The 24,978-nt window shown below is 43.6% G+C and overlaps 1 protein-coding gene across 1 annotated transcript in view; it reads left to right on the plus strand.

Annotated features, from left to right (window-relative positions):
• Positions 1 to 23,930, plus strand: part of PLPPR1 (phospholipid phosphatase related 1) — a gene marked incomplete at both ends in the record, with an annotated part of 79,365 nt that extends 55,435 nt beyond the window's left edge. Inside the window, 4 exons of the mRNA XM_082013230.1 lie at positions 10,423 to 10,673; positions 19,130 to 19,306; positions 21,772 to 21,903; positions 23,898 to 23,930. Coding sequence (XP_081869356.1) covers positions 10,423 to 10,673; positions 19,130 to 19,306; positions 21,772 to 21,903; positions 23,898 to 23,930 — 593 coding nt within the window. The remainder of the gene's footprint in view (positions 1 to 10,422; positions 10,674 to 19,129; positions 19,307 to 21,771; positions 21,904 to 23,897) is intronic.
• Positions 23,931 to 24,978: the final 1,048 nt, after the last annotated feature.

Raw genomic sequence — 24,978 nt, forward strand, 5'->3', positions numbered from 1 at the left:
GTCTCCTTCTGAGATTCTCCCCTCCTTAGTTTAGTAGGGACCTTGAATATTGAGCTTGTCATAAATCCCTCCTGGGTTCTTTGTCCATGGGAAGTAGAACCAAAATTTTGTCTTGCTTCCTGGCCCAGGCATGAATTCTGTACATTGGCAGACATTTACTTTTGTGGTGAAGGGCTGCTTCTCAGCCGGTGTGTCAAGTCCTTTACTGCAGCCTGGATAGGTGAAACCTGCTATGTTCCCTATTTTTGAAAAGCAATTGCTTATCAGTGAAAAAAAGCTGGCGTAGCTTGGAAACACCAGACTTTGATATATGTTGCAATTTGTTCCATCTTCCTTTTTATCTTTTATAGCTGCTTCCACAGACATTTATTTTGAAGATTTTCAGGTCAAACAAGTGGTTTGCAATTGCTTGGAGCAGTTTTTTCTGTCTAAAATATTGGTGCTGCACTGCTATTCTTTAGTAACATCATCTCTCCTCCCTCCTCTCCCCACCACTCTCAGCAGTTTTATTATGAATTTCTGCTGCCAAAATTCACCATTTATGTGCTAGACCTTTGAGAAACCAGGGGATGAGAGTGGTTGTTTCTTGGCCCTCTGTCTCTTCTCCCTGTCTCCCAACCTGAATACACACAGCCTTTTGTATTTTTATTCACGCTGTCTTGTGGTAATGTCCCATTCAGTACTTTGTTAACATCTTGCCATCTTGCATTTGCTTCTGTGTTCTACTTCATCATTTGTATTGCAAATAAAGGTTATAAATTATTTTAGCATTATTTAGTGAATTATTTCAATCAAGGATTTAGTCTCTTTGGATACAGTTGCTATCATACCCCCAGGATCATGCATTCACACCTCCCTGACTCAGTTTGGCAGGGTGACTAGAGTGTTTATTGTGTTGTATTTCATTATATTAGGTTTCTAATCCATGCAATTAAGTTGTATACCTGCAAAGCCCTGATAACATGTAAGTAACCTCTCCAGTTTAGGTGTTTAGAAATGCAGTGTGTTTCATGATTTGTTGCCAGTGGCTTTTACTTTGGACCTGCATAATTTGCAGTTAACAGATGACACAGATCAGCTTCTGCTGACAGCTTAATTTAAAGCATGGTGACACCTCACAGTGGGCAGCTAAATAATGGAATTAGGGCTTTATTTCAGCAAATTAAGGCTTCAGTTCAGCAAATAAAGGTTTACAAGATTTATACACACACTGAGTTTATTGTAATAGGATAGATATACTCCAGAGCTCTGATGTCAATTCCGTAGGCAGCTGCAGGACATACTTTGCCTGACCTTACCCTTCTGTCTGCCATGGATCTGAAGTTCACTGTGAGACAATGCATGTTCTGTTTTTAACTGGGTGCCTTTCAGTAGGGCTCAAAATGTATTTATGTGTGCTGTCTCTAACCTAAACTGCTGCAGCAGCTTGAACTGTTGTAGGTCTCCCTTCTTACCACTGAAGAACCTCCACAATGAGAGACAGGTCACTGCATTGGGGACAAATCAAACCTTACTGTTCCCTTTTATGCACGCCTCTGAGCTGGCTGCTGTCTAGAGGAAAACTGATAGTTGTGAAGCAGCGAAGAAGAAAGAAATCCTCTGTGTCTGTGGAGAGGAGTCTTGAGGCTTCAGTTCAGTGGGAACTGAGTTTCTTCTTGCATGCTCAGACCACATGTCTTCCTTCTTGCATCTTGCAGGAACAGTATACAGGCAGGACACTGACAAGTGAAGCAGATAGACGTAAGAGGCAGTAGATGCCTGCAGCAGTGAGGTTTGTGGGGTCTTCAGTGGGAGATCAAAGCCAATCCTGGGATCAGTTTTTGAGTGCTCAGAAGCAGCTTGCTGTTTTGGCTGTTCCTGATGCCATGTCAACAGACAATAAATTTCCCGGCAAAGCCCATCTCTCCAGTTGTAAAATGAATTAATGATACAGATGTCCTTTAAGATATAATGATGAAGAGTGGTTTAGCAGAGTCTGAGTCACAGGACTATAAATGTATGGCTTTATTGAATCCACAGCACCATTAGAGCAAAATGTTCAGAGATGGGCTGAGGATCGGCATTTCCACAGAGCCATGAGCCCTTCCAGGGCCTCTCTCCATTGAAACGATAAACTTTTAAAAACATAGGGGTGAGAAAGGGGTTGAAGGAGTGTGAGTGTGCATGTGTAATATGAACATTTTCCAAGCAAATTAGATCGAGTGTGACAAATTCAGATAATGCACTGGGCATGGGGAGAGAGTGGAGTGCCTAAATAAATGCACTTGGTAGAAGACATGATGATATGTTACCAAAGAGCACAGCTTCTGTTGTCTCATGAGCCCTGCAATGCATTGTTTCTTCTGTCACTTTACTTAAGGGTTTCATGCTTTTACTCTAATACAGCCGTCTGCCTCCTCATTCTCATTTCCATCCCCTGGCTTCTCACTTCTCACTTCCTGATGTCTTTTCAGCTGCTCTTCTACAACTCCAGGGCGGGGTTGTTGATTATTTTTTTTTTGGCTGTGTTTTTTTCTTGTTTTGTTTCAAATCAGTGACATTTTAAATATCTGTAATAGTTAGTTTCCCTGGAGTCAACAAGCAACTGCAGTCACTGATGTTAGGCACGTTCAGGGTGGAAGAAGAGAGAGCTTGAGCATGAGCTGCAGGGAGAAGACAGAGTTGTACTGAGGTTACAATGAATGAGGAGAGATGGATTCCTCTTCAGGGCAGACGTCCCTGTTAGCAAAACCAATAGACAGAGCAGGAGGTGGCAACACTGATGAACAGCCACACAGGGAGTTCAGTACGAGAAAGACCGTTAGAGTAGTATGTGAGTGAGAGCCCAAAAATTATGGGTTTGTGCTTGGAGCACTTTTTGGCAACAATTTAGGGGAAGGTGTAAGTGAAGAAGTTAAAACTGAAGCATTCAAAATTGAAGCTGCTGAAGATTTAGATTCTTCTGCCAAGGCAAGTGTTAGTTCAGGTGAGATGGAGCTGGAAAGATCTGCGGTTCATGTTGTCTGTCCTCAGCATTTTTGAACAGACTTCTTTTCCTTGTTTGTTCTTTTTTTGGTTTGCACATTTAGTTTGTCTAAGGTCTTGCTCAGGTAAAGATACGTTGAAATCTGATCGCCAGTTCCTTCTTCTTGGACTCTGGGGCAGCTAAAGAGAGTAGCAGGTTGTATAGCCTACTAGCCTCTGTCTCTGGCCTGAATTAGTCTTTCTCCCAGTTACATTCTGCTTACTGGTTTGCCTTGTAGGCTCTTCTTTCTGGCTGCTCCTGACACACACAAACACAGCTGAGGGCCAGAACAGTGACAAAAAGTCAGGAAGCCTTTCCAGAAATAGCTTCTGCTCCTTCTTTAAGGCCTATTTGTGCCTCCAAACTATGTGACACATGTGGATGAGGGGAAGGAGTGGCTTCATGTAAATGAAATTAACCTCTATCCATCCTTTCTCCTAGTCACCAGCTGTAGAGGCTGCAGGTCTTCTACCCATGTGGCTTGCACTGTTTACACCTTCTATCAGCACACGCTAAGTTCTGGACTAAAGTTCACTCCCAGGTTTTCTAGGCCAGCGTGAGCACAGTGAAATAAAGAGCTTGCTCCTTAACAGGATGACATCACCTCCCATTACACTGAGCATCAAAGTATGGAAGAGGTGCCATATTCTCCCATTCTGTCTCCGTGGCATTATATCACGTCCTTTAGCTGTATGACCCTGAGGAGCTAGGGCTAGTTGCCCTTCCCATGAAGCCTTTCAGCAGTGATTATTCTGCTTCTAAAAACCTGGCAATCACGTCACTGTATTCTCGTGCTCTGGTCAGTTAGCTTAGCTGCTGTAGGTCATTGAACAAATCCATTGAACAGATGGATCCCTGAGGTACAAAAACCATCAGGCAATTCTCCACCAGTACCCAGGCTCACTGGTGTTATAGCCTTTAAATCAATTACAGCCAACCCTATCTCAAAGTCTCCAGAGACTACACGCTGTGTAATCAGTCTGGAAGGGTTGAATTCCTGCTAGCTGAATTCATTGCTGCACATAGCTATGATTTTCATAAGGTGCAGTTTGGCAGAACTGCAAGAGGGGAAATACAGTGATCAATATGCATCACAGTCAGAGCATGATAAAGGTTTCAACCGCGGCTTGTTCTGCAAAGTACTGTATCCCTCAGCGGCTGAGTCTGGGCCAACACTTTCAGTGTTACCAAATATTGAGGTATTGAAGCTTCTCGTTTTAGAGAAAAACACTGGACCACCTTTGTACCTGTGCACTGCCTAGAGATTGAAATAACTTTGTGAAGCCCATGAGCTTTTTCTGCAATACCTCAGTTCTTGGCTTGTGCTTAGTTATGCAATAAAGACCATGGGCCAGACTGCCTGGCTCTTAGATTTCCTCTAAGTATTGTAAAGGGATGGGTAACGATCCTCACTGCATTCCCCGTGATTTGCACAGCACATCAAAAAGATGCCATTTAAAGCAAGCTGGGACAAAACAATTTAAGAATTTAACAAAAGAGCCATATATAAAATAAGATTCATCTCTGGTATAACTTGCTGTTTCACCAGGCTGAAAAGATACTTACTGCCTTTTTCCTTTGAACTTGCTTGTACACTGGCTAATGTAGATGAATAATTCCTGACAGCTGTGGAAAAACATGGATTTAAAATTTTAGGAGAGTGATAAAGGAAATAAAGGAGCAGCATCAGTGCTGTCTCTGTTTCCCTTTTAAACACAGACACCTAGCAGGTTAAACAGGAGGAAGACTGTCATGCCAGTAAAAAGACAGGGGTCAGTCCTGCAGTCTAGAGTCAGAAGGATACCTCCTTCCTTGACCACCACTGGCTTTTTAAATCCATGATCACATATCAGTTCATGAATAATGAATAATAATAAACCCATATAAAGAATAGTAATAAACTCAGTCCCCCAAATCGTCTTCACTGTGATAACAGTCCTTCCTAACTTTGGGGAAGTGTGGTGAGGACAAACCGCTCTGCACTCGTGCAGCCGCTCCAGGCTACTACCCCAAGACAGGGGTACAGGGGTAGAGCAAGTGGCACTGGCAAGCCCCACTTGACAATCATACAGTGAATCATTTTTTAGTTGTGGGTTTTATTTTATGTTACTGTCTGTACGAGTGTCCTGTGTGTAGATAGGCTCTGAATATTTAGAAGGACCGAGCTCTGTCAGCTGTAGACTTTCTGCTTTCTGTTAGCTGCATGGTGGGTGACAATATCTGCAGAACAATCCTTGATTCTTGTTAATTTGAGTAAAGCGTTTTCTGCTATATTGTATTGCTGACTCCCTGATATTTTTTGTTTCTCGGGCTATAGCCGTCTTTTTTTCTTTTTCTTTTTTTTTTTTAAACTCGGTACAGATAAGCAGTGAAGTTGTTATAACCATGGTGGTGTCAGCTCTTAAGATTTTATCACAGGTCTCCTAAGAGGTTTTCCCTGGAGCTCCAGCTGTTGGTCATATTTAAATACACAGCAATCTCAGCTAATTTATAATTTAAATAACTTTTGCTTACAGAGCTACAGGAGGGAGAAAGCAAAAATTTATGACCCTCAACATTCCCACACCAAAAGTAAATATTTATTTGTTCTAAATTTTTATGACACTGTAATCCACCTTAATGATGGGAAGGGGGAAAGGGGAGCCAGTGTAGTCTTTCAGAATGTTTGGGCTGCTTAGCGTTTCTGCAAACCTGTTGTTCTGTTCCTTTGGTATGTAGGCAGTACGTGCAAGTAGAAGATCCTCATAAATGTTCATAGCAGCTATAGCAGGTATTGGTAACATTCATGGGAAGTCAGTGGAGGATGTGACAACTGCAATATTGAGCAAGGGATGCTCCACAACCCTGGAAATGTTCTTGCATTCAAGTGAATGCTTCCTGCTATAGCATTTGTGGGTATGTGCACCCACATGAGCTGTGACTGTAACTGTAATTGTGTGGAAATGTCTACCAGAGCAAAGCATTAGGATATTTAGGATGTTTCCCAAAGGACCTGCCAAATATTGCTAAATCAGCATGTTAATTTTTCAACATCAGGATAGTGAATAGTCAAAATCCAAAAGGTACTTGACACTAGATAGTGTCAAGTGGGTGTTACTTAAGATAAGTGCAGTATTGTGTCTCAGCACCACACTGCTCTTTCAGGTTCAGAGTCATTGTATTATATATTTGATACTGAGGGTTCCCTATCCTCTCTCCGACTGGCTGAACACAGTGACTTAAGGGATAGTGGGAAATGGAGGCAAGTTCCTGCTGGGCACAGCAGGCATGTCTCTTCCATAAACACCTCACCTTCTCAGGTGCCCTTGGATAATAGGTATGAGGCTCTGCAAGTGGAACCAAACCAAACTATAAGGACAACGGTTCATCTAGCTTGGAGGTGTCACTGAGGTTAAGTCAGCCTATACCCTGTATCAAAACTGCTTCCATAAAGAAACAAAGGTGGGTCATTGTCATAGGAGATTCCCTTCTGAGGGGAACAGAAGGCCCAATATGCAGACTGGACCCATTTCTTAGGGAAGTCTGCTGCCTCCCTGGGGCCCAGGTTAAAGATGTGAAGAGAAAGCTTCCTACTCTGGTATGGCCCTCAGATTATTATCCATTATTGATTTTTCAGGTAGGCAGCAATGAAGTTGCAACAAGAAGTCCAAGGGCAATCAAGAGAGACTTCAGGTCCTTGGGACAACTGGTTAAGGATCAGGAGCACAACTAGGGTTCTCCTTTATCCTTCCAGTTGCAGAGAATGATGAGGGGAGAAACAGGAAGACCCAGGAGATCAATACCTGGTTCCGAGCCTGGTGTGCCCGGCAGAATTTTGGGGGTGTTGATCATGGGTCAGTTTACACAACACCAGGCCTGCTGGCAACAGACGGGGTGCACCTGTCTCAAAGAGATCCCACAGGAGTTAGCAAGGCTCATTGAAAGAGCCTCAAACGAGATTTGAAGGGGGAAAGGGATAAAACCAGGCTCACTAGAGATAAGCCTGAGAGTGGCTCACCAGTGTTTGAGGGACAGTGTGCTAGTGAGGTCCTTTGGTCTGCCATCTCAGTGGAGGTAGGGGATGGAGATCCATGCAGCAGCAAAGACACAAGGATTATTGATGTGTTAGAAACCACGGAAGTGCCTGAGAATGGTCACGTAGGAATTAGGGCTTCTCCCCTGAAAAAGCTGGCAGGATCAATAACCCAACTGAAGTGCATCTACACCAATGCATGCACCATGGGCAACAAACAAGAGTAGCTTGAAGCCATTGGACAGCAGTAAAACTATGATATAGTTGCCATCACAGAAACATGGTGGGATGATGCACACAACTGGAGTGCTGCAATGGATGGCTATAAACTCTTCAGAAGCGATCGACAAGGAAGGAGAGGAGGTGTGGTAGCCCTGTATGTTAGGGAGAGTTTTGATTGTCTAGAGCTTAATGATGGTGACAATTGGGTTGAGTGTTTATGAGTAAGAATCAGGGAGAAGGCCAACAAGGCAGATATCATGGTGGGAGTCTGTTACAGACCACCCAACCAGGATGAAGAGGCAGATGAAATATTCTGTAAGCAGCTGGGAGAAGTCTCACAATCACTAGCTGTTGTTCTCGTGGGGGACTTCAACTTATCAGACATCTGCTGGAAATACAGTGGACAGGAAACAGTCTAGGAGGTTCCTGGAGTGTGTGGAGAATAACTTCCTGACACAGCTGGTGAGGGAGCCAACTAGGGAAGGCGCCCCACTGGACCTGTTGTTTGTGAACAGGGAAAGACTTGTGGGTGATCTCATGGTTGGAGGCTGTCTTGGGCACAGTGGTCATGACATGATCGAGTTCTTGATTCTTGGAGAAGTAAGCTGGGGGGTGAGCAGAACTGCCACCTTTGACTTCTGGAGGGCAGATTTTGGCCTGTTTAGGGGCCTGGTTGACAGAGTCCCTTGGGAGGTAGTCCTGAAGGGAAAAGGACTCCAGGAAGGCTGGACATTCTTCAAGAAGGAGATCTTAAAGTTGCAAGAGCAGGCCATCCCCATGTGCTGAAAGATGAGCTAGTGGGGAAGAAAACTGGCCTGGATGAACAGAGAGCTTCGGCTGGAACTCAAGAGAAAAAAGGAGAGTTTATGACCTTTGGAAGAAGGGGACAGGCAACTCAGGAGAACTACAAGGATGTCATCAGTTTATGCAGGGAGAAAATTAGAAGGGCCAGAGCCCAACTAGAACCTAATCTGGCTACTGCCATAAAAGACAATAAAAATGTTTCTATAAAGAGATTAACAACAAAAGGAGGGCTAAGGAGAATCTCCACCCTTTATTGGATGCGGGGAAAACATAGTGACAAAGGATTCAGGAAAAGGCTGAGATATTTTGCTTCAGTCTTCAGTAGTAAGACCAGTTGTTCTTGGGGTACACAGGGCCCTGAACTGGAAGACAGGGATGGGGAGCAGAGTGGAGCCCCCATAATTCAAGGGGAAATGGTTGGTTTTGTGACCTGCTACACCATTTAGACACACACACAAGTCTGTGGGGCCAGATGGGATCCACCCAAGTGTACTGAGGGAGCTGGCAGAAGTGCTCACCAAGCCACTTTCAATCATTTATCAGCAGCCCTGGCTAACCACGGAGGTCCCAGTTGACTGGAGGTTAGGAAATGTGACACCCATCTACAAGAAAGGCCAGAAGGAGGATCTGGGGAACTACAAGCCTCTCCGTCTGACCTCAGTGCTGGGGAAGGTTATGGAGTAGATCATCTTGAGTGCCATCACATGGCACATACAGAACAACCAGGTGATCAGGCCCAGTCAGCATGGCTTTATGAAAGGCAGGTCCTGTTTAACCAACCTGATCTCCTTCTATGATAAGGTGACCTGCTTAGTAGATGAGCGAAAGGCTGTGGATGTTGTCTACCTACACTTCAGGACAGCCTATGACACCATCTCCCACAGCATTCTCCTGGAGAATGTGGCTGCTCATGGCTTGGACACATGTACTCTGCTGGGTAAAGAACTGGCTGTTTGGTCAGGCCCAAAGAGTTGTGGTAAATGGAGTTAAATCCAGTTGGCAGTGGGTCACAAGTGGTGTTCTCCAGGGCTCAGTATTGGGACCAGTTCTGTTTAATATAATCTGGACAAGCGGATCGAGTGCTCCCTCAGTAAGTTTGCAGACGACACCAAGTTGCGTGGGAGTGTTGATTTCCTTGAGGGTAGGAGGGATCTGGACAGGCTGGATCGATGGGTCGAGGCCAGCTGTATGAGGTTCAACAAGGGTAAGTGCCGAATCCTGCACTTCGGTCACAACAACCCCATGCAACGCTACAGGCTTGGGGAAGAGTGGCTGGAAAGCTGTCCACTGGAAAAGGACTTGGGGGTGCTGATTGACAGCCAGCTGAATATGAGCCGGCAGTGTGCCCAGGTGGCCAAGAAGGCCAACAGCGTCCTGGCCTGTATCAGCAATAGTGTGGCCAGCAGGAGTAGGGAAGTGATTGTGCCCCTGTACTCGGCATTGGTGAGGCCGCACCTCGAATCCTGTGTTCAACTTTGGGCCCCTCACTACAAGAAGGATGTTGAGGTACTGGAGCGTGTCCAGAGAAGGGCAACAAAACTGGTGAAGGGCCTAGAGCATAAATCCTATGGGGACGGCTGAGGGAACTGGAGTTGTTTAGCCTGGAGAAAAGGAGGTTGAGGGGAGACCTTATCGCTCTCTACAACTACCTGGAAGGAGGTAGTGGTGAGGTGGGTGTTGGTCTCTTCTCCCACATAACAAGAGATAGAAGAGGAGAGAGCCTCAAGGTGCACCAGGGGAGGATTACATTAAATTGGATATTAGGAGAAAAATGTCTTCACTGAAAGGATTATCAAGCATTGGAACAGGCTGCCCAGGGAAGTGGTGGAGTCACCATCCTTGGAGGTATTTAAAAGACATGTAGATGTGGTGCTTAGGGACATGGTTTAGTGGTGGACTTGGCAGTGCTAGGTTAATGGTTGGACTTGATGATCTTAAAAGTCTTTTCCAACCTAAATGGTCCTATAATTCTATGACCATTTTTTGGCCCAGATGTGGTAAAAATACATCAACGTTTTTAACAATTCATGCATGACACATGACTGCAGTCTGTGAGTCTTTGTCGTAGTGGAAACTTTACAGGCATAGTATAGATTCAGAGTTTTCAGTGAAATCTTTAGCTGACAGTTCTGTTCAGAGCTTGAATCGCAAAAGTACTTAGGCGCTTGCTTACCATTTTCAGCCTGTTTCTGAGTCCTTCCGGAGTCACTGAGTTAAACGCTGTGTCATGCCTTTGATGCTGGAGTCAGCAGGGGCTTTTTCTGGGTAATGACTGCAGGCTTTGGTCCCTCACCTCTCATTAGGTCTCTTCTTTTCAGGTACCAAGATTTTTTTTTATAAAGCTTTTTGAATAATCATTATTTTTAACTTTTCCTCACAGGAGTGTTTGCATTTGGACTTTTCGCCACTGACATATTTGTAAATGCTGGCCAGGTTGTGACTGGGAACTTGGCTCCCTACTTCCTAACTGTATGTAAACCCAACTACACTGGAAACGACTGTCGGGCACACCACCAGTTCATAAACAATGGCAACATCTGCACTGGGGATGTGGAGGTGATTGAAAAGGCAAGGAGATCCTTTCCATCCAAACATGCTGCTTTGAGCATCTACTCAGCTTTATATGCCACGGTGAGTGCCACTGATGATTGCTAACGTGTATGAGAGGCTTCTGTATGTGCATGTAGATGGGGCCATTTTTCTTACAATAGGTTTTTGAAGAAAAAGAAGGTTGTTTTGGGGAGGGCTTTTTTCTTTATCTGTAGGGGAAAATCCACTTCTTTCTCTGTTTTACCAGTCCTAGTATAAGCAAATCAAATGCTCATTGCTTTTGAGGCACTGTATGACCTGAAGGCCTGAGGTCCTAATCTTGTCTTTGCTGCTGGTTTTCTCAGAGGCCTTTGCGTATGCATTCAACCTTTTCTTCTCCCAGCCCCCCGCCTCATGAACGTTAAAATGAAATTGATGCTTAAATGGCTCCTGGATCACTACTATTTCTTTTGTTCACATGCCATGGGTTGTTGAACATTTAAAATGTAAAAAGTGTGCCATTTCAATGGAAGGCTGAACTAGGCTGGATTTTGCTCCCCTTGTTTAGGACGTGAATTTCCCACGCAAAGAAAGTTGTAATAAAAGCCAGTGCCAGAATTTTGCTGTTATCACAGAGAAATAGACCCCAGTTGACATCTTGACAAGGTGACACTGCTATACTCACAGGAAGGAAATTGTCTGTCTTTGTAAGTCCAGTGAAACAGAATGTCTGCTCCTTTGTGTTCTCTGGTTCTGTTACGTTTGAAAGCTGATCCAAGAAGCTTACTCACAAAGTAGAAAACCTTGGTGGTTTTGCCATTAAGATCCAAGGACTTAACCTGGTTCTGATGTCAAAACAGCTTAACTAGGTCTTTTTTCCCCAACCGCTCAACTCGAATGGCAAAGTCTGTCTGTAGGTCACCAGGATTTGAGAAAAGCCTTAGACGTATTTACGGGATATTTTACCCTGACCTTGGTAGCAGATAAATAAAACATCGTACTACTATAAAATGAAGAGGCCACCCACTGCGGTTTCAATATCTGGCAGGAGAATGGAATCAGCACAGGCATTGTGCTTGTTGTGGGCAACAAACAGGAGGAGCTGGAAGCCACCAAGCTGCTAGAAAGCTATGACCTGGTTGCCATTACTGAAACTTGGTGGGATGAATCCCACAACTGGAGTGTGGCTATCGAAGGCTACAGGCTGTTCAGAAGGGACAGGTGAGGTAGGAAGGGCAGAGGCGTTGCCCTCTGTATCAAGAAATGGATAGAGTTTGAAGATCTGTCTTTGAGGCACAGCCATGGGAAGGTCAAAAGCTTATGGGTAAAAATCAGGGACCAAGGTACAGGCCGCTCGATCAAGGGGAGTCTGTTGACGAAGTTTGCAGTCCTGAGGGATATGGGGCAGGCGAAGAGTAAAGTCAGGACCCTGAATTTCAGGAAAGGAAACTTCCAGCTCTTAAGGGAGTCAGTCAGTAGGAACCCCTGGGAAACTGCCCTCAGAGACAAGGGAGCAGAACAGAGCTGGCAGACCTTTAAGGACACTTTCCGTAGAGCACGAGAGCTCTCGATCACCAGGAATAAGCAATCAGGAAAGCAAAGCAAGAAACCAGCATGGCTGAGTCGAGACCTGCTGGTCAAACTAAAGGGCAAGAAGGAAATGCACAGGCAGTGGAAGCAGGGACAAGGATCCTGGGAAGGGTACAGGGACGCTGCCTGGTTGTGTAGGGATGGGGTCAGGAAGGCCAAGGCACAGCTGGAACTGAACTTGGCAAGGGACACAAAGAATAATGGGAAGGAAGAATAAAGGTACATCAGTCAGAAAAAGAAGGTCAAATAAAGTGTACTCCCCTTGATGAGCAAGGCTGGCAGACTGGTAACAACAGACAAGGAGAAGGCTGGGGTGCTCAACAACTTCTTTGCCTCAGTCTTCACTGGCAGTGTCTCTTCCCACACCTCTCAAGGGGATGGACTGCAAGACAGGGACTGGAGGAGCAAAGTCCCTCCCACTGTAAGAAGAAGGGTTCAAGACCACCTGAGGAACCTGAACATACACAAGTCAATGGGATCTGACGAGGTGCATCCCAGAGTCCTGAGGGAGCTGGCTGATGTAGTTGCCAAGCCACTCTCCATGATATCTGGAAAGTCCTGGCAGTCAGATGAAGTCCCTGGAGACTGGAAAAAGGGAAACATTGCACCCATTTTGAAAAAGGGTCAAAAAGAGGACCCTGGGAACTAGTGACCTGTCTGCCTGAGCTCTGTGCCTGGGAATATCAAGGAGCAGATCCTCCTAGAAGCTCTGCTGAGGCATATGGAGGGCAGGGAGGGGATTTGAGACAGCGAATATGGTTTAACCAAGGGCAAGTCCTGCCTGACCAACGTAGTGGCCTTCTGTGATGGAGTGACCACATCAGTGGACAAAGGAGGAGCTACGGATGTCATATATCTGACTTCTGTAAGGCCTTTAGCATGGGCCCCCACGACATCCTTCTGTCTAAATTGGAGAGATTGGAGGGATTTGATGTGTGGACTGTTGGGTGGATGAGGAATTGGTTGGATGGTCACATCCAGAGCGTAGTGGTCAATGGTTCAATGTCCGGACGGAGATCAGGGACAAATGGTGTCCCTCAGGGGTCTGTATTGGGTCCAGTACTCTTTAACATCTTCATCAATGATTTAAGAAGAGTGGAGTTGAGTGCACCCCCAGCAGGTTTGCAGAAAACCCCAAGCTGAGTGGTGCTGTCGACATGCTGGAGGGAAGAGATGTCATCCAGAGGGACCTGGCAGGCTTGACAGGTGGGCCTATACGAACTTCATGAAGCTCAAGAAGGCCAAGTGCAAGGTCCTGCACATGGGTTGGGGCAATCCCAAGCACAAATACAGGCTGGGAGATGAAGGTTCGAGAGCAGCCCTGCTGAGAGCGGCTTGGGGGTACTGGTGGATGAAAAGCTGGACATGAGCTGGCAGAGTGCACTCGCAGCCCAGAAGACCAACTGTATCGTGGGCCAAAGGGCCATGGCTAGCAGGTGGAGGGAGGGGATTCTGCCCTTCTACTGTGCTCTGGTGAGACCCCACCTGCAGTCCTGCATCCAGGTCTGGATCTGTCAGCACAGGAAAGACATGTGCCTGTTGGAGCAGGTCCAGAGGAGGCCACAAAAATGATCAGAGGGATGGAGCACCTCTCCTGTGAAGAACAGCTGAGAGAGGTGGATTTGTTCAGCCTGGAACAGAAGGCTCTGGGGAGACCTTATTGCAGCTTTCCAGTACTTAAAGGGGGCTTCTAAGAAAGATGGGGACAGATTTTTAGCAGTGGCTGTTGCAATAGGACAAAGGGTAACAGTTTTAAACTGAAAAAAGGTAGATTTAGAGTAACTAGAAGGAAGAATTTTTTCACAATGAGCATGGTGAAACCCTGGCACAGGTTGCCCAGAGAGGTGGTAGATGCCCCATCCATGGGAACATTCAAGGTCAGGTTGGACAGGGCTCTGAGCAACCTGATTTATTTGAAGATGTCCCTGCTTACTGCGGGGGGGTGGACTAGATGACCTTTAAAGGTCCCTTCCAACACAAATTGCTCTATGATTCTACTGTATTTCATCGTAATGTCTGTTGAGATCTGGGAGTCTTCTCCCATGACTGTACCTCAAGTATCCTCTGCAGATATCTCTGTACTCATTTGTTCGTTAGTCTGGTAGTGACGGTACTCCCACTGTGATTGGTTTGGCTTTGGTTTTTGTTGATGTTTTTTTTTAATAATCTGGGTTTCATATTTAATCAACTAGGCTTTTTCTTGTCACCTGTCGAAGAAGCTGAGGAGAGCCCAAAGCATCACTCTTCTGATCTCTGCAGGCAGAGATGAAGCTTGTATGCCTAAAGTAGGTGAAAGAGAAAACAGCTGGCAGCCCTGGCTTTCATACTTGCACAAAACTTAGAATGACATCTAATGAAGTTTTATTAGCCTCCCAGAAGTATCACAGGAAGAGATGGCAGTCACTGTCCATAGTACACACTGCTATACAGTTAGGAACACATGCTTCTCAGTACTTTTCCCAAGGGAAAATGATAGGCTAGAAATACACCTTAATTCATTAACTTTTCTGGCAAAAAAACCAAAAAACAGATGATAAAATCTTATGTTACATAAGGGTATCCCAGTTACATCATCTTTAAACAACTGCTACTTCATGGTTTTCTGAGAAATGTCATGGGAAGAGTCAATGACAAAGGACATCTAACAGATGGTGGTGTTCAGACAGAATATGGCAAATTAAAGTATTTCACCAGCACAACTGGAGGATCTCTTATTGTAGAGAGAAGGTAGATATCCTTGCTGATCCTCCTGTTTGCCTCTGGAGTGAAAGCAAGGAGAACTGTTTTACAGTCACAGCAGGGCCTCTGTCGTTGCAAGATACAACTAATTACTTACACTGACTGTTTAGTAGTGTTTTTAGGATTATTCAGCTAAGCTGTTGCCTACCAGCATCCACAAGTAATGCTTTCTGTCACCTCCATCTGGCCAGAAGACTCTGCCTCATAACACTGGATCATGACCTGGCATCTGTTGTTTACGCCTGGGTGCATTGCTTCTTGACTAGATTAGAGTGATAGAATATAAGTGGACATGAAACTTTCAAGATTCGGGAAATTCTGAGTAGCTGAGACCACTACAGCAAATCCCTTTTGCAACCCAGGTCACTGCGACCCCACCAACAATTTCTTCTATTTCTGCATTAACAACTACCAGACTAATCAATAAAATTCAAGGCCTTGGTACTTTGAGCAGCTATACTGAGCACCTAGGAGACTGCCTTGTGTTCGACAATGCACATCATTGTCAAAGGCTCTGCTTCTCTCTTGCTGTAGAAATCTCTATGTTAAAGGAAAAGATTGTCTGTAAAGCTTGTAGGACACAGAATCTTCCAGTATTGGTATGGAATTGTGAACTTTCCAAGGAAAATAAACCATCACAAATCCCCCCACTTACTTTCTGCTGAAAGGACAAGACTGACTTCTTCCACTCTGCCTTTCTCATCATAGATATAATATACATTCAAAATATATGCATGTATTTGTACATATATATATGAATGTCTAGTCTATTTTAAACTTGCAAACAAAAAAGCCTTCTTGGCTGTCTGTGCTTTTGTCTGTCTGAAGAAGATGGGAGCGGAATTACACACAGTATGAATGCTACTATCGTGTATTGCACATTGCTAAATGCACTGCTTGAGTGTACTGATAAGAGCACAGCAAAGAAGCTGAATAGATCATTTCTATAGTTAAATCGTGTGGTTTATTTTTTAATATGATTTTTTCTGTTTTCTTCACATCTTCTCGTGTGCACTTCCTTCCTCCCTCTCCCACCCATCAAATAACTGGTTTTGACATTCAGAGTTTTCTAAATAAATTTACCCTATAAATATCATTGTGGGAAATTTTCAAAAACACCTGCTGTGTGTAGGAAATGAAGTGTACATGACTTTCACTGAGATTGTGGGCTCTTACACAAAGCTTTGAAAACATGCTGTAGGTGAAAGGGCAAACACATTGTGAGAATCATAAAAAATATCCTGGCTTTTTGGGACCAGACCAATAAAGACCAAACCGCAGTGATTGGGAAATCTGACTAGAATGGAGAAGCTCTCCCAGTTATTTCTGAGCTTGGTGTGTGATCTATGGATGAACTGGAGCATACCTTCCAGGGAAACAGTTTGTCTTGTTTTAAACCCACCTCAGGAGGGTTTAACAGATTTCCCGTGGCAATCTGTTCGCATGGTTAATTACCCTCATTGCTAAAAATGTTCTCTTTACTACAAGTTTATATTTTCCTGCCGAGTCGTGTGAAACTTCAAATACATTAGAAACTGCCCATCTGTAAAAAGAACTCTCCCATGCAGGCGACCCAAAGACCCAGCTTCACCTCATAGCTGTAGGATAACAAGCATGTATGGGTTGTTCTCTGCAGCCAGGTTTGCAGCTGTCGCAGCAGGACTGCACTGTTGCTTTGAAGAGGTGATGCTTTTCCCTTGGATGCTGTAAACTGCAATAGTGCTTTGGTGGGGAATAGGAAAGAAATCCGGCTCCTGTTACTCATTTGAATTGGCTTCTGCTAAAAGAAATGCATAGGGTGAAGGGATGGGCGGTAATTATTCACAGTGGCCGCTGACAGTATTTTTTCCTATTGTTTCCAAAGAAGAACCTTAACGTGAGTTTTGGTGATAGTCAGGTGCAGCCCAACCTCCCAGCAAAGACTGGGGCAAGATTGCCGCCTAGTGCTTAGCTGCTAGCTGTCACTTCAGGGCATGTGCTGCAGTCAGGTATGAGGCTGGAAAAACAAAGCAAGCAGGAACCTCTCACGTAGCTTAGTCCCATTCCCAGTGCTATTACACACCATAATATTCCAGTTCATAAATTGAACTCACCTTTAAATGATGTGCTCAAGCAGCACCTTTAAGGGCAGAAGACTTCACTTCCATCAAATTCAGCTGTTAGAAGTCTAGTGCTGCAGTTTCTTGGCAGGTGAAAGTATAATTGTGCCTAGGTACATGTCCAGAGGCAGTCAGATCTGCCTTCCCCTGTTCAGTTTCTCTGGCCTGTCCCTTTCTCTTCCAGGAGGTGGTTACTGCGTCCCTTCGCTTCTTGGGTTTAGGGCTAAAATTTTTTAACACAGCCATTGAGGGGAAGCCAGCTGCAGGGACATTTGATGAACCAGTCAGGAAAAAGGGAAAAGAAATACAGACAGGGAGAAAGTTAGAATAAAAAATGTGCACAATACAGCAGAATAAAGGAACAATGCAATGAACAGAGTGACCTTGAGAATGGATATAATTTCTGTTTCTTGATCCCAAAACTGTATGTGTCAGACCATAGTGACCTCTGTATACCTGGCTTACAAGGAAAGGGACAGGCATTAAAATGCACTAAAATAATTGCCCATGGTTGTCAAATAGATCACGGAGTGTGAATCAAGCTGTGCTGGTAGTTGCAGTTGGAAGCACCAAACCAAACCTCCTTACTTCAGCACAGGCACAGGAAAATCCTGGGGCAGCTTCGCCGTAGCCAAGCCATTGCAGTCTTGGCCAGAGTCTGGCAGCAGGAGCCAGCACGGTGTCCTCAGCTGCAGCAGCAGCAACGAAGGAGAACAAGTCTTGGGTCTCCACCATCCTGCAGTGTCCTACTCTGATTTCAGTGCCGCCCATGGCAAAGTGCTCAGCACTGCCCTTCCCCACAAATAAAGTCATCCCAGAGAAAGATGATGTTTTTGCCGCAGACAGCAGAGTCAGAGATACCAGTTGTGGTGCTATTGCAGATGTGATTAAAACAATAAGGATCTTCTATAGAGTCTTTTGTCCAGAAGACTAACAGAATCGTATTTCCATTTTTGACGACTGGAAAAGGATCAGGAATGGAACTATTTTCAGCTTTGGTGACTTGACTTATTTTACAACAAGAGAACATATTTTTTCTTGACAAATAAAATGGCATCTTTTGATACTAAACACTAGACACTTCCATCGTCTGTAATCTTTTTATTCCCCAGCAGAACATGCATTTGTTCTTTCACTGGATCAGATCTACATTATGTGAATCAGGTTCATTAACCAGCTGATTGGTAATAAGAATCAAATTAATTTTGCAAATGTATCTTCCTGATTCTGTTTTGTGTATGGGAGGCAGTGTGTCATCTGGAGACATTTCTGGCAAACATATTTGACATACTTGCTTTGCTTATCAAAGCTTTGAAAATCATGCAGGCATCCATACTTCCTTGCTGAAAAGGATTTTATCGAATTGTTTTGCCATGAGGCTTGGTTTGCTTGATCTTTGTCATTTTGCGGCTCTGGAACTAATGACTGGCTGCTAATCGTGACCCACATTGTTTTATTCTCTCTGTCAAAACGCATTTAAAACAAAATACAAACTGCAAAAAAACATGTGAGGTTCATTAAAAAATATTCAGAGCACAGTGAAACTTCATGCTCTGGAATTACATTTTCAGAATCAACTTTGTTTTGAAAGAACTCTCATATTCTTTGTTTCATTTCATCTTGCAGAGAAAATGTCTGGAATGGTTTCTCTTAATGTTCTGTTTCTTAACACCACTAAGGAAACTGGAACAGCTAGTTCATGTGGATGCTAGGCACTCCATCATGTGCATATTACAGTTTCTGCAAGAGTGTAAATATAAATTCTTCACTCTCTTTGCAAACATTTAGTCCTGTACATTCAGAGTGCATGTTTGCTAGCATATGAGCAACTACCTGCACAAGTTAGGAAATCAATAAAACTGAGCCTGTACATAGCAGCTCAGAAAAAGTCCAGTATGGAAATGCAGTTGATGGGGTATTTGACATCCTGAAACAGCATTTATCAGTATCTGTTTTGTTCTCTCAAAAGTGTTCTCTGAATTACCTTAAACATCTTCCTTCATTACCCAGTGCTTTTTTTAACGAGTCATGGGTTTTGTCACATCCTTGCTGATTTAGGATATGTCTGGGTGGAAAAAGATACATTTCTGGCAGAGCCCCTTTTGATTTTTGGCTTGCCCTTTGTTTCAGATGTACATCACAAGCACAATTAAAACAAAGAGTAGCAGACTAGCCAAACCTGTGCTGTGTCTGGGTACCCTGTGTGCTGCATTCCTTACTGGCCTAAATCGAGTTTCTGAGTATCGAAACCACTGTTCGGATGTGATTGCAGGCTTCATCTTGGGGAGTGCTGTAGCTTTGTTTCTGGTAAGTCCATCAGTCCTTATGCTTTCCTTTTAAAACACCTCAGTTAAAAATGTAAAAATTACTATTCTCTTGTGGCCTGTTGCAGCTGATTAATCCAGTTGCTAAGAACTAATTCTAGCCTCATCTAATTAAACATATCATCAGAGACAATCCTAATCAGGCTGATACTAACTAATAAGGCTACTATGACAATGTTTGTGCACTGTATATATTTCAGGATTATTTTAATTAATGTACATGTTTGTTCTTGACCTATCCTGGAAAATACATTAAAAATGGTGAGATTTCAACTAATGTCAAAAGTCTCAAATGCTTGAGACGTCTTCTCTAACACCCCTGTGTTGCAAAACCCCACTGTCTGATTGGTATCTGGCAAAAATGTAGGATACGGGGTGTTGTCTGGGAGGTCTAAGCAGTAGTCCTGGTTCCCCATTTTGTTTCAGACCATAAAAGAAGTGCAGTAGAAAGGAAAGGCAGGACAAACTCCCTGGGAGACAAAACCACCTCCCTTTGCATTCATTTTGAGCTGAAATTGTTCACCATTTCATATGATAAACAAATGTATTAAAATATATCAAAGGCCTTCCCACAGAATTTGGGAACGGCATCTCTCTGGACTTTGAACGTTACTCGCTCCCTTGTTGGCTGTACAATCTGTAAGATTGTAAAGTAGGTATGTTTATTCAGCGCTAGGCAGCACGGGGGGATAGTCCCACCAAAAACCGTGCGCACCTCAACGCGGCGCTTACTTCAAATATATACAGCAAAGTTGTTACATATACATAAAGTTTCTCAATATGCCTATACATATGCATGACCTGTCCCTGCTTCGTATTAAAATGAATTCCAAGACATTATTTCCATAAACTCCTCCCATCTGCGCTTGCGCAGTGCCTTCTGGTGGTGGTCGCTGAGGGTCGTGAGGATGAAGGCCGGTCGCTCCTCTTCGTCACCAGTAGTAACCCCTTGCTCTTACGCAGGCTCAGTTGCTCTTTGGTTTTCGTCCAAACCACAAGGTCAGTTTCAGCCGGTTCTTGAGGCACTCTCCTGGTTCTTATCAGGGACCGTCCTTGTGAGGAGCCACAAGTCTTCTCACTCCTGTCAGTTTATCAAGAACTGTCCTTGTGAGGAACTACAGATCTCCTGCTTTAGCTACTTTACACAATGGCTAACGAGATTGCAAACTTTATCTACTCATTAACTGCTAAGATTCTCTTAACCCCTTCTCTCACAAGGTGATTCTCATTACTACCAAGAAATGTGCATGGTTCCATTTAATCAAAATATGCTTCAAAACTATCCACTGCATAGCAAGAGACACTTTATTGCTGTAATCATGAGGGATTAATTTTCAAAGATCCCTTAAACCAGATTGTCCTGTCACTATTTTTTTTCTATTCTGTAAAAAACCTAAAACCTTCACATATCATTTATTCCTGTGTTCCCTTTAAGTAAAAAGATGTCCACAACCTCTGACCTGTAGCTCCTTGGCTTGAATATAAGCAGTTTTCTGATTCCCACTGGGAAAGGCAGTTTAAATCTACTCCATGCAATACAAGAGGCAGTCACGCCATCAGGACAGCCTGTGTGCTCCCAGTACCTGTTTCTAGCAGTGACAGCCTGCTCCAACCCTCCACATTTTGGCCTTGCAGACCTTCTGCCACCCTGCAAGTGTCACAAGCACAATTGCAGAGCGATGGAAGTGGTCTCTCCAGAGCTCAGAGGGGTGCTGTGAGATTCCTGCTGCCAACACAAGACTCACCCAGGCTGCAGCCTGTTCTTTGCTCAGGTGTAAAGAGCAGTGAAGAGGAAGAGCCAGCAAGGAGCTGGCTGCTAGAATCACTCTGACAGCAGATGTGTCATCTCCTGTATGTCTTTTTTTCGACTCTCTTCCCAAGCCCCAACCTGCCATGTGTGTTTGCTCATATTAGCATCACCATGTGGGAGCAATAAGTCTGGTCATGCAGAAGGGAAGGGCTTGTAGGATAAACACCACAGCAGTTGTGCTGGAAGTATGCAGGAATGGTGCTAAATGAGCTTGATGTCATCCAGATGTGAGGTAGATTCAGCCATCCAGTGAGCTGATTTCACTGTTTGGAAATGACAGTCAGAGTCTGAAGAGAATATTTGGCCAATAAAATGCATCATTAAGGTAGTCCATGCTTCTGTTGATGATAAAGCAGACATGGGAGTCTCTGCTACATAAAATATAAAGAGGCTGAGAACGGTTCATCACCTCAGATTACAGGCCAGATTAACCTGTTTACCAAGGTAGTCCACCACGCCCAAGTATGTCAGTAAACACACTGTAGTCCAAGGCTGAGATAGATGATACCTTGAACCAAAACCCAACTTAAGTTCTTTGCAAAAACTCGCAGTTGTGAGACCCCTGATAGCAATTCCTATTAGTTTTTTCCCAGGGTCAGAACACGCTAACCTCACTTTTTTTTTTCTGCATTACACAGGGGATATGTGTTGTCCATAATTTTAAAGGCACTCATGGAGCTCCTTCTAAACCGAAGCCTGAAGACCCACGAGGAATGCCGCTAATGGCTTTTCCAAGAGTGGAAAGTCCTCTGGAGACACTGAGTGCACAGGTACTGTAAATCCCCTCACCCAGACCATCACCAAGTACATTTTCTGTTATGGCAGAGTGAAAACTAGTTGTATGCATAACTACACAGGGAGCTGGTTTTATTCCTAAACATTAAGTCCATTGAACAGTGTGAATTTGCATCAGGGGAGAGTTTGTTTTAAGGCATTTATCCCTTAAACTACCGAATACTGTATATCTTCTGCCCCTCTACATATCCAAATTAAAGCAGCATATGCCTCTGCATATTGGTTGTGATAACAAACTTTTGCTTAGAAGAATAAAAAACTGAGAGAAAAGTAAAGATAATTCTGCCTAATTACAGTTGGGAATGCTTTGGAGATGTCTTAAGGATTTACTCTAACATTCATAATCCTGAGGATAAATTATGCTGTCCAGAAAAATATTATAGAGATTAAGTTTTTATCATTATTACTGTTCAGTATCTTCCATAGGAAGAAATCATACACTGTTTTCTCTCTCTAAGTCATCAGAAGAGAATTTAATAGCATTCTTTCAAGTTTGCAAAAAAATAAGCTAGCGAGAGCATCATCATTGATGGTGTTTCTCTTAAACTACTAACTTCAAATGGCTTGTACTGGCAAAACTGAATCATACCCAGTCCTTTCAAAACTGACATGCAAACGAGACCCACCAAGAATTTCTGCAGACAAGAAGGCCCTGTAGTTTATCAATTATCTGAAATGCTGTGGTGTAATTTCTTTGTTCTTTAAATTGTACTTCCTGTATTAGGTGGCCTGTCATTCCTGTGTATGCGGTGTGTGGCAAGATCAATAGTGACTTTTGTTAAACCCTTTGACAAATAAGCTGAAAAGAGGAATTAAAAAAATGGAAAAGACACTGTTTCTAATGCCTGGAAATATTTTGCTTAATTGAAAAGTCAATTTTCATTAGGCAAAGATTTGCCAGAAGACTTTCAACTAAATCTACAGAACTGGGTGCATTAACTGTTCTCTTGGTGGACCTGCAGTCCAGAAACTGAATACTACTTATATAGCCACATTGCATCGTGTATGACAAAAGGGCTGAACAGGGGAAAATATTCATAGACTGTAAGAAAAATTTTGTCTAGTCATCTGTTTATAGCTTCTGAACTGTGAAGTGCAGGTAGGAATTAGGCCTTTAACTGTTATGTCCACTATAATCAAGAAGGTAATTTTCTCTGATTCAGAGTATCAGTCTCTAAATGACCATACATCTACCATGCAGGAGTAGATTGGGAAGTGATCCTAGTCTGAAGCTATTATAAGTAAGGCCTTGGGAGTGGCTTCTCACTACTGTTTCTTTGGATATGGGAGGTGCATCGTCCTTCTCTGTGCAGATTTCTGCATCCACTCCCACTCTTGTTTTTCCTTGCACCCACACAAACCCTGCCAATGCAGCATGATCCAAGGATGATTCAAGTCCTGGGTATTGGCTTCCAAGAAGGTTCAATCAACACTGTTTCCACCTAAAGAGAACTTGGGTGTTGCTATATATCTGTGGCTGCTTATGTTTTGGCGTAATGACCCCACCTCTGTATGGTTTTAAGCTCTGTATGTTCCCCAGTATCACACTACGGAGGATCTACATGCAGACATCACATGAAGCCAAACCATGGTCTTTTAAGCTCTTCGTGACTGAGGACAAACCCACAGTAACAGTGATGTGACTGTATGAAGTGCTCGGGCCTGCACTGGCACGGCCCCCTGGACAGGATCCAGGCCGGTTTGAAAGACTCTTGAAAAAGTGGCACCTTGTTTTTGAAGCCTGTTAGTGAGTGTTCATGGACCAGAAGCAGGGCTTGAGTTCAGCATTTCCCACCAAGAGATCAGGATAGACGGCAGTCACGTTTGCAATGATCTCATTTCAAAGCCCTACATTAGCTGGGCAAGAAATTTCATTAGTGAAGGTTTTTCTCATTCATTTTACACACAAGGATATGTAAATGCAAAAACGTATGCAAATGTTCATGTGTTTGCCTTTTGCTCTTTGCAGAATCACTCTGCCTCTATGACTGAAGTAACCTGAGATGGAAGATGGGCAACAGAAGCTATTTTTTATTACCTTCCAGTACAATACTCCAAGACACACAGTTACTAAATGTCTAACTGTGATGACCAGTATTATGTTATGTCTAGTTAGAGGCTAATGTTTTGTACTTTTTTTGTATGAGGAAGTGATGTAGCTTGCCCTGATTTTTTGTCAGCTTTAATATTATTATGCCAGAATTTAAAAGCAAAACGGAAAATGAACAAAAAAAACTTTTCTTGTTTAAAGTGTGCACTGAAGAACTACATCTATGGAATTGTTGATGTTGTTATGTGATAGTTGTACACTTTTTTTTTTTTTTCATTTTTGAATTTATCTATCTTGGAAAAAAAAAATCACTTTTGCATTTTCTTACCATAAGAAGTGCTTCTACCAGTGGGTCAGATTCTGATCTGAGTAAGCTCAGCGTAGATCTGAAGTAATTGCATATATTTAATTCATATTAAAATAATGGTGATCAGGAATCTAACCCAAAATGATACTATCAACAAGTAATAAACATCCATCCTTGATTCAGTGAGCTGCTTAAGCATTCCTTATGGACATTTATTGTGGACTTCAGTTAGCCACCCCGTTTCCAGACTACTTGGCAGACTTGAAGTATGTCCTTAAGCATCTTACTGAATCAAAGACTGATTGTTCTGGTGTGGGTGATTGTGCTAGTTATTGAAGAATAACTAAAACAGCATACTCAGTCTGCGGTATAGACAGACTGGACATGAAAATTTATAGTAGTAGCTGATAGCATGTGAGCTGACTATATCATCTCCCTAGATCTCCGTTCCTCCCCGAGGCCCAGCTAAAGCTCCCAGTGAAACCTGGCTTCAGGAATTGACTATGGGGATATACAGCCACCACTGTGGAGCTGAGGCTGTGCTTTAAGTGTTTCATAACTTCATCATAGATTTGTGGGGTAACTAGTAACACTGGTGCAAAGGAAAAGTGACACCACTTCTCCAGAGGAGTGGCATTACTTGGCATTCAGATTGGCAGAACCAAGAAGCCAATTTTGCCCTGACAGTGCAGT

Source organism: Phaethon aethereus, assembly GCF_964289735.1.
Source record: "Phaethon aethereus genome assembly, chromosome: Z".
NCBI classification, from domain to species: domain Eukaryota; kingdom Metazoa; phylum Chordata; class Aves; order Phaethontiformes; family Phaethontidae; genus Phaethon; species Phaethon aethereus.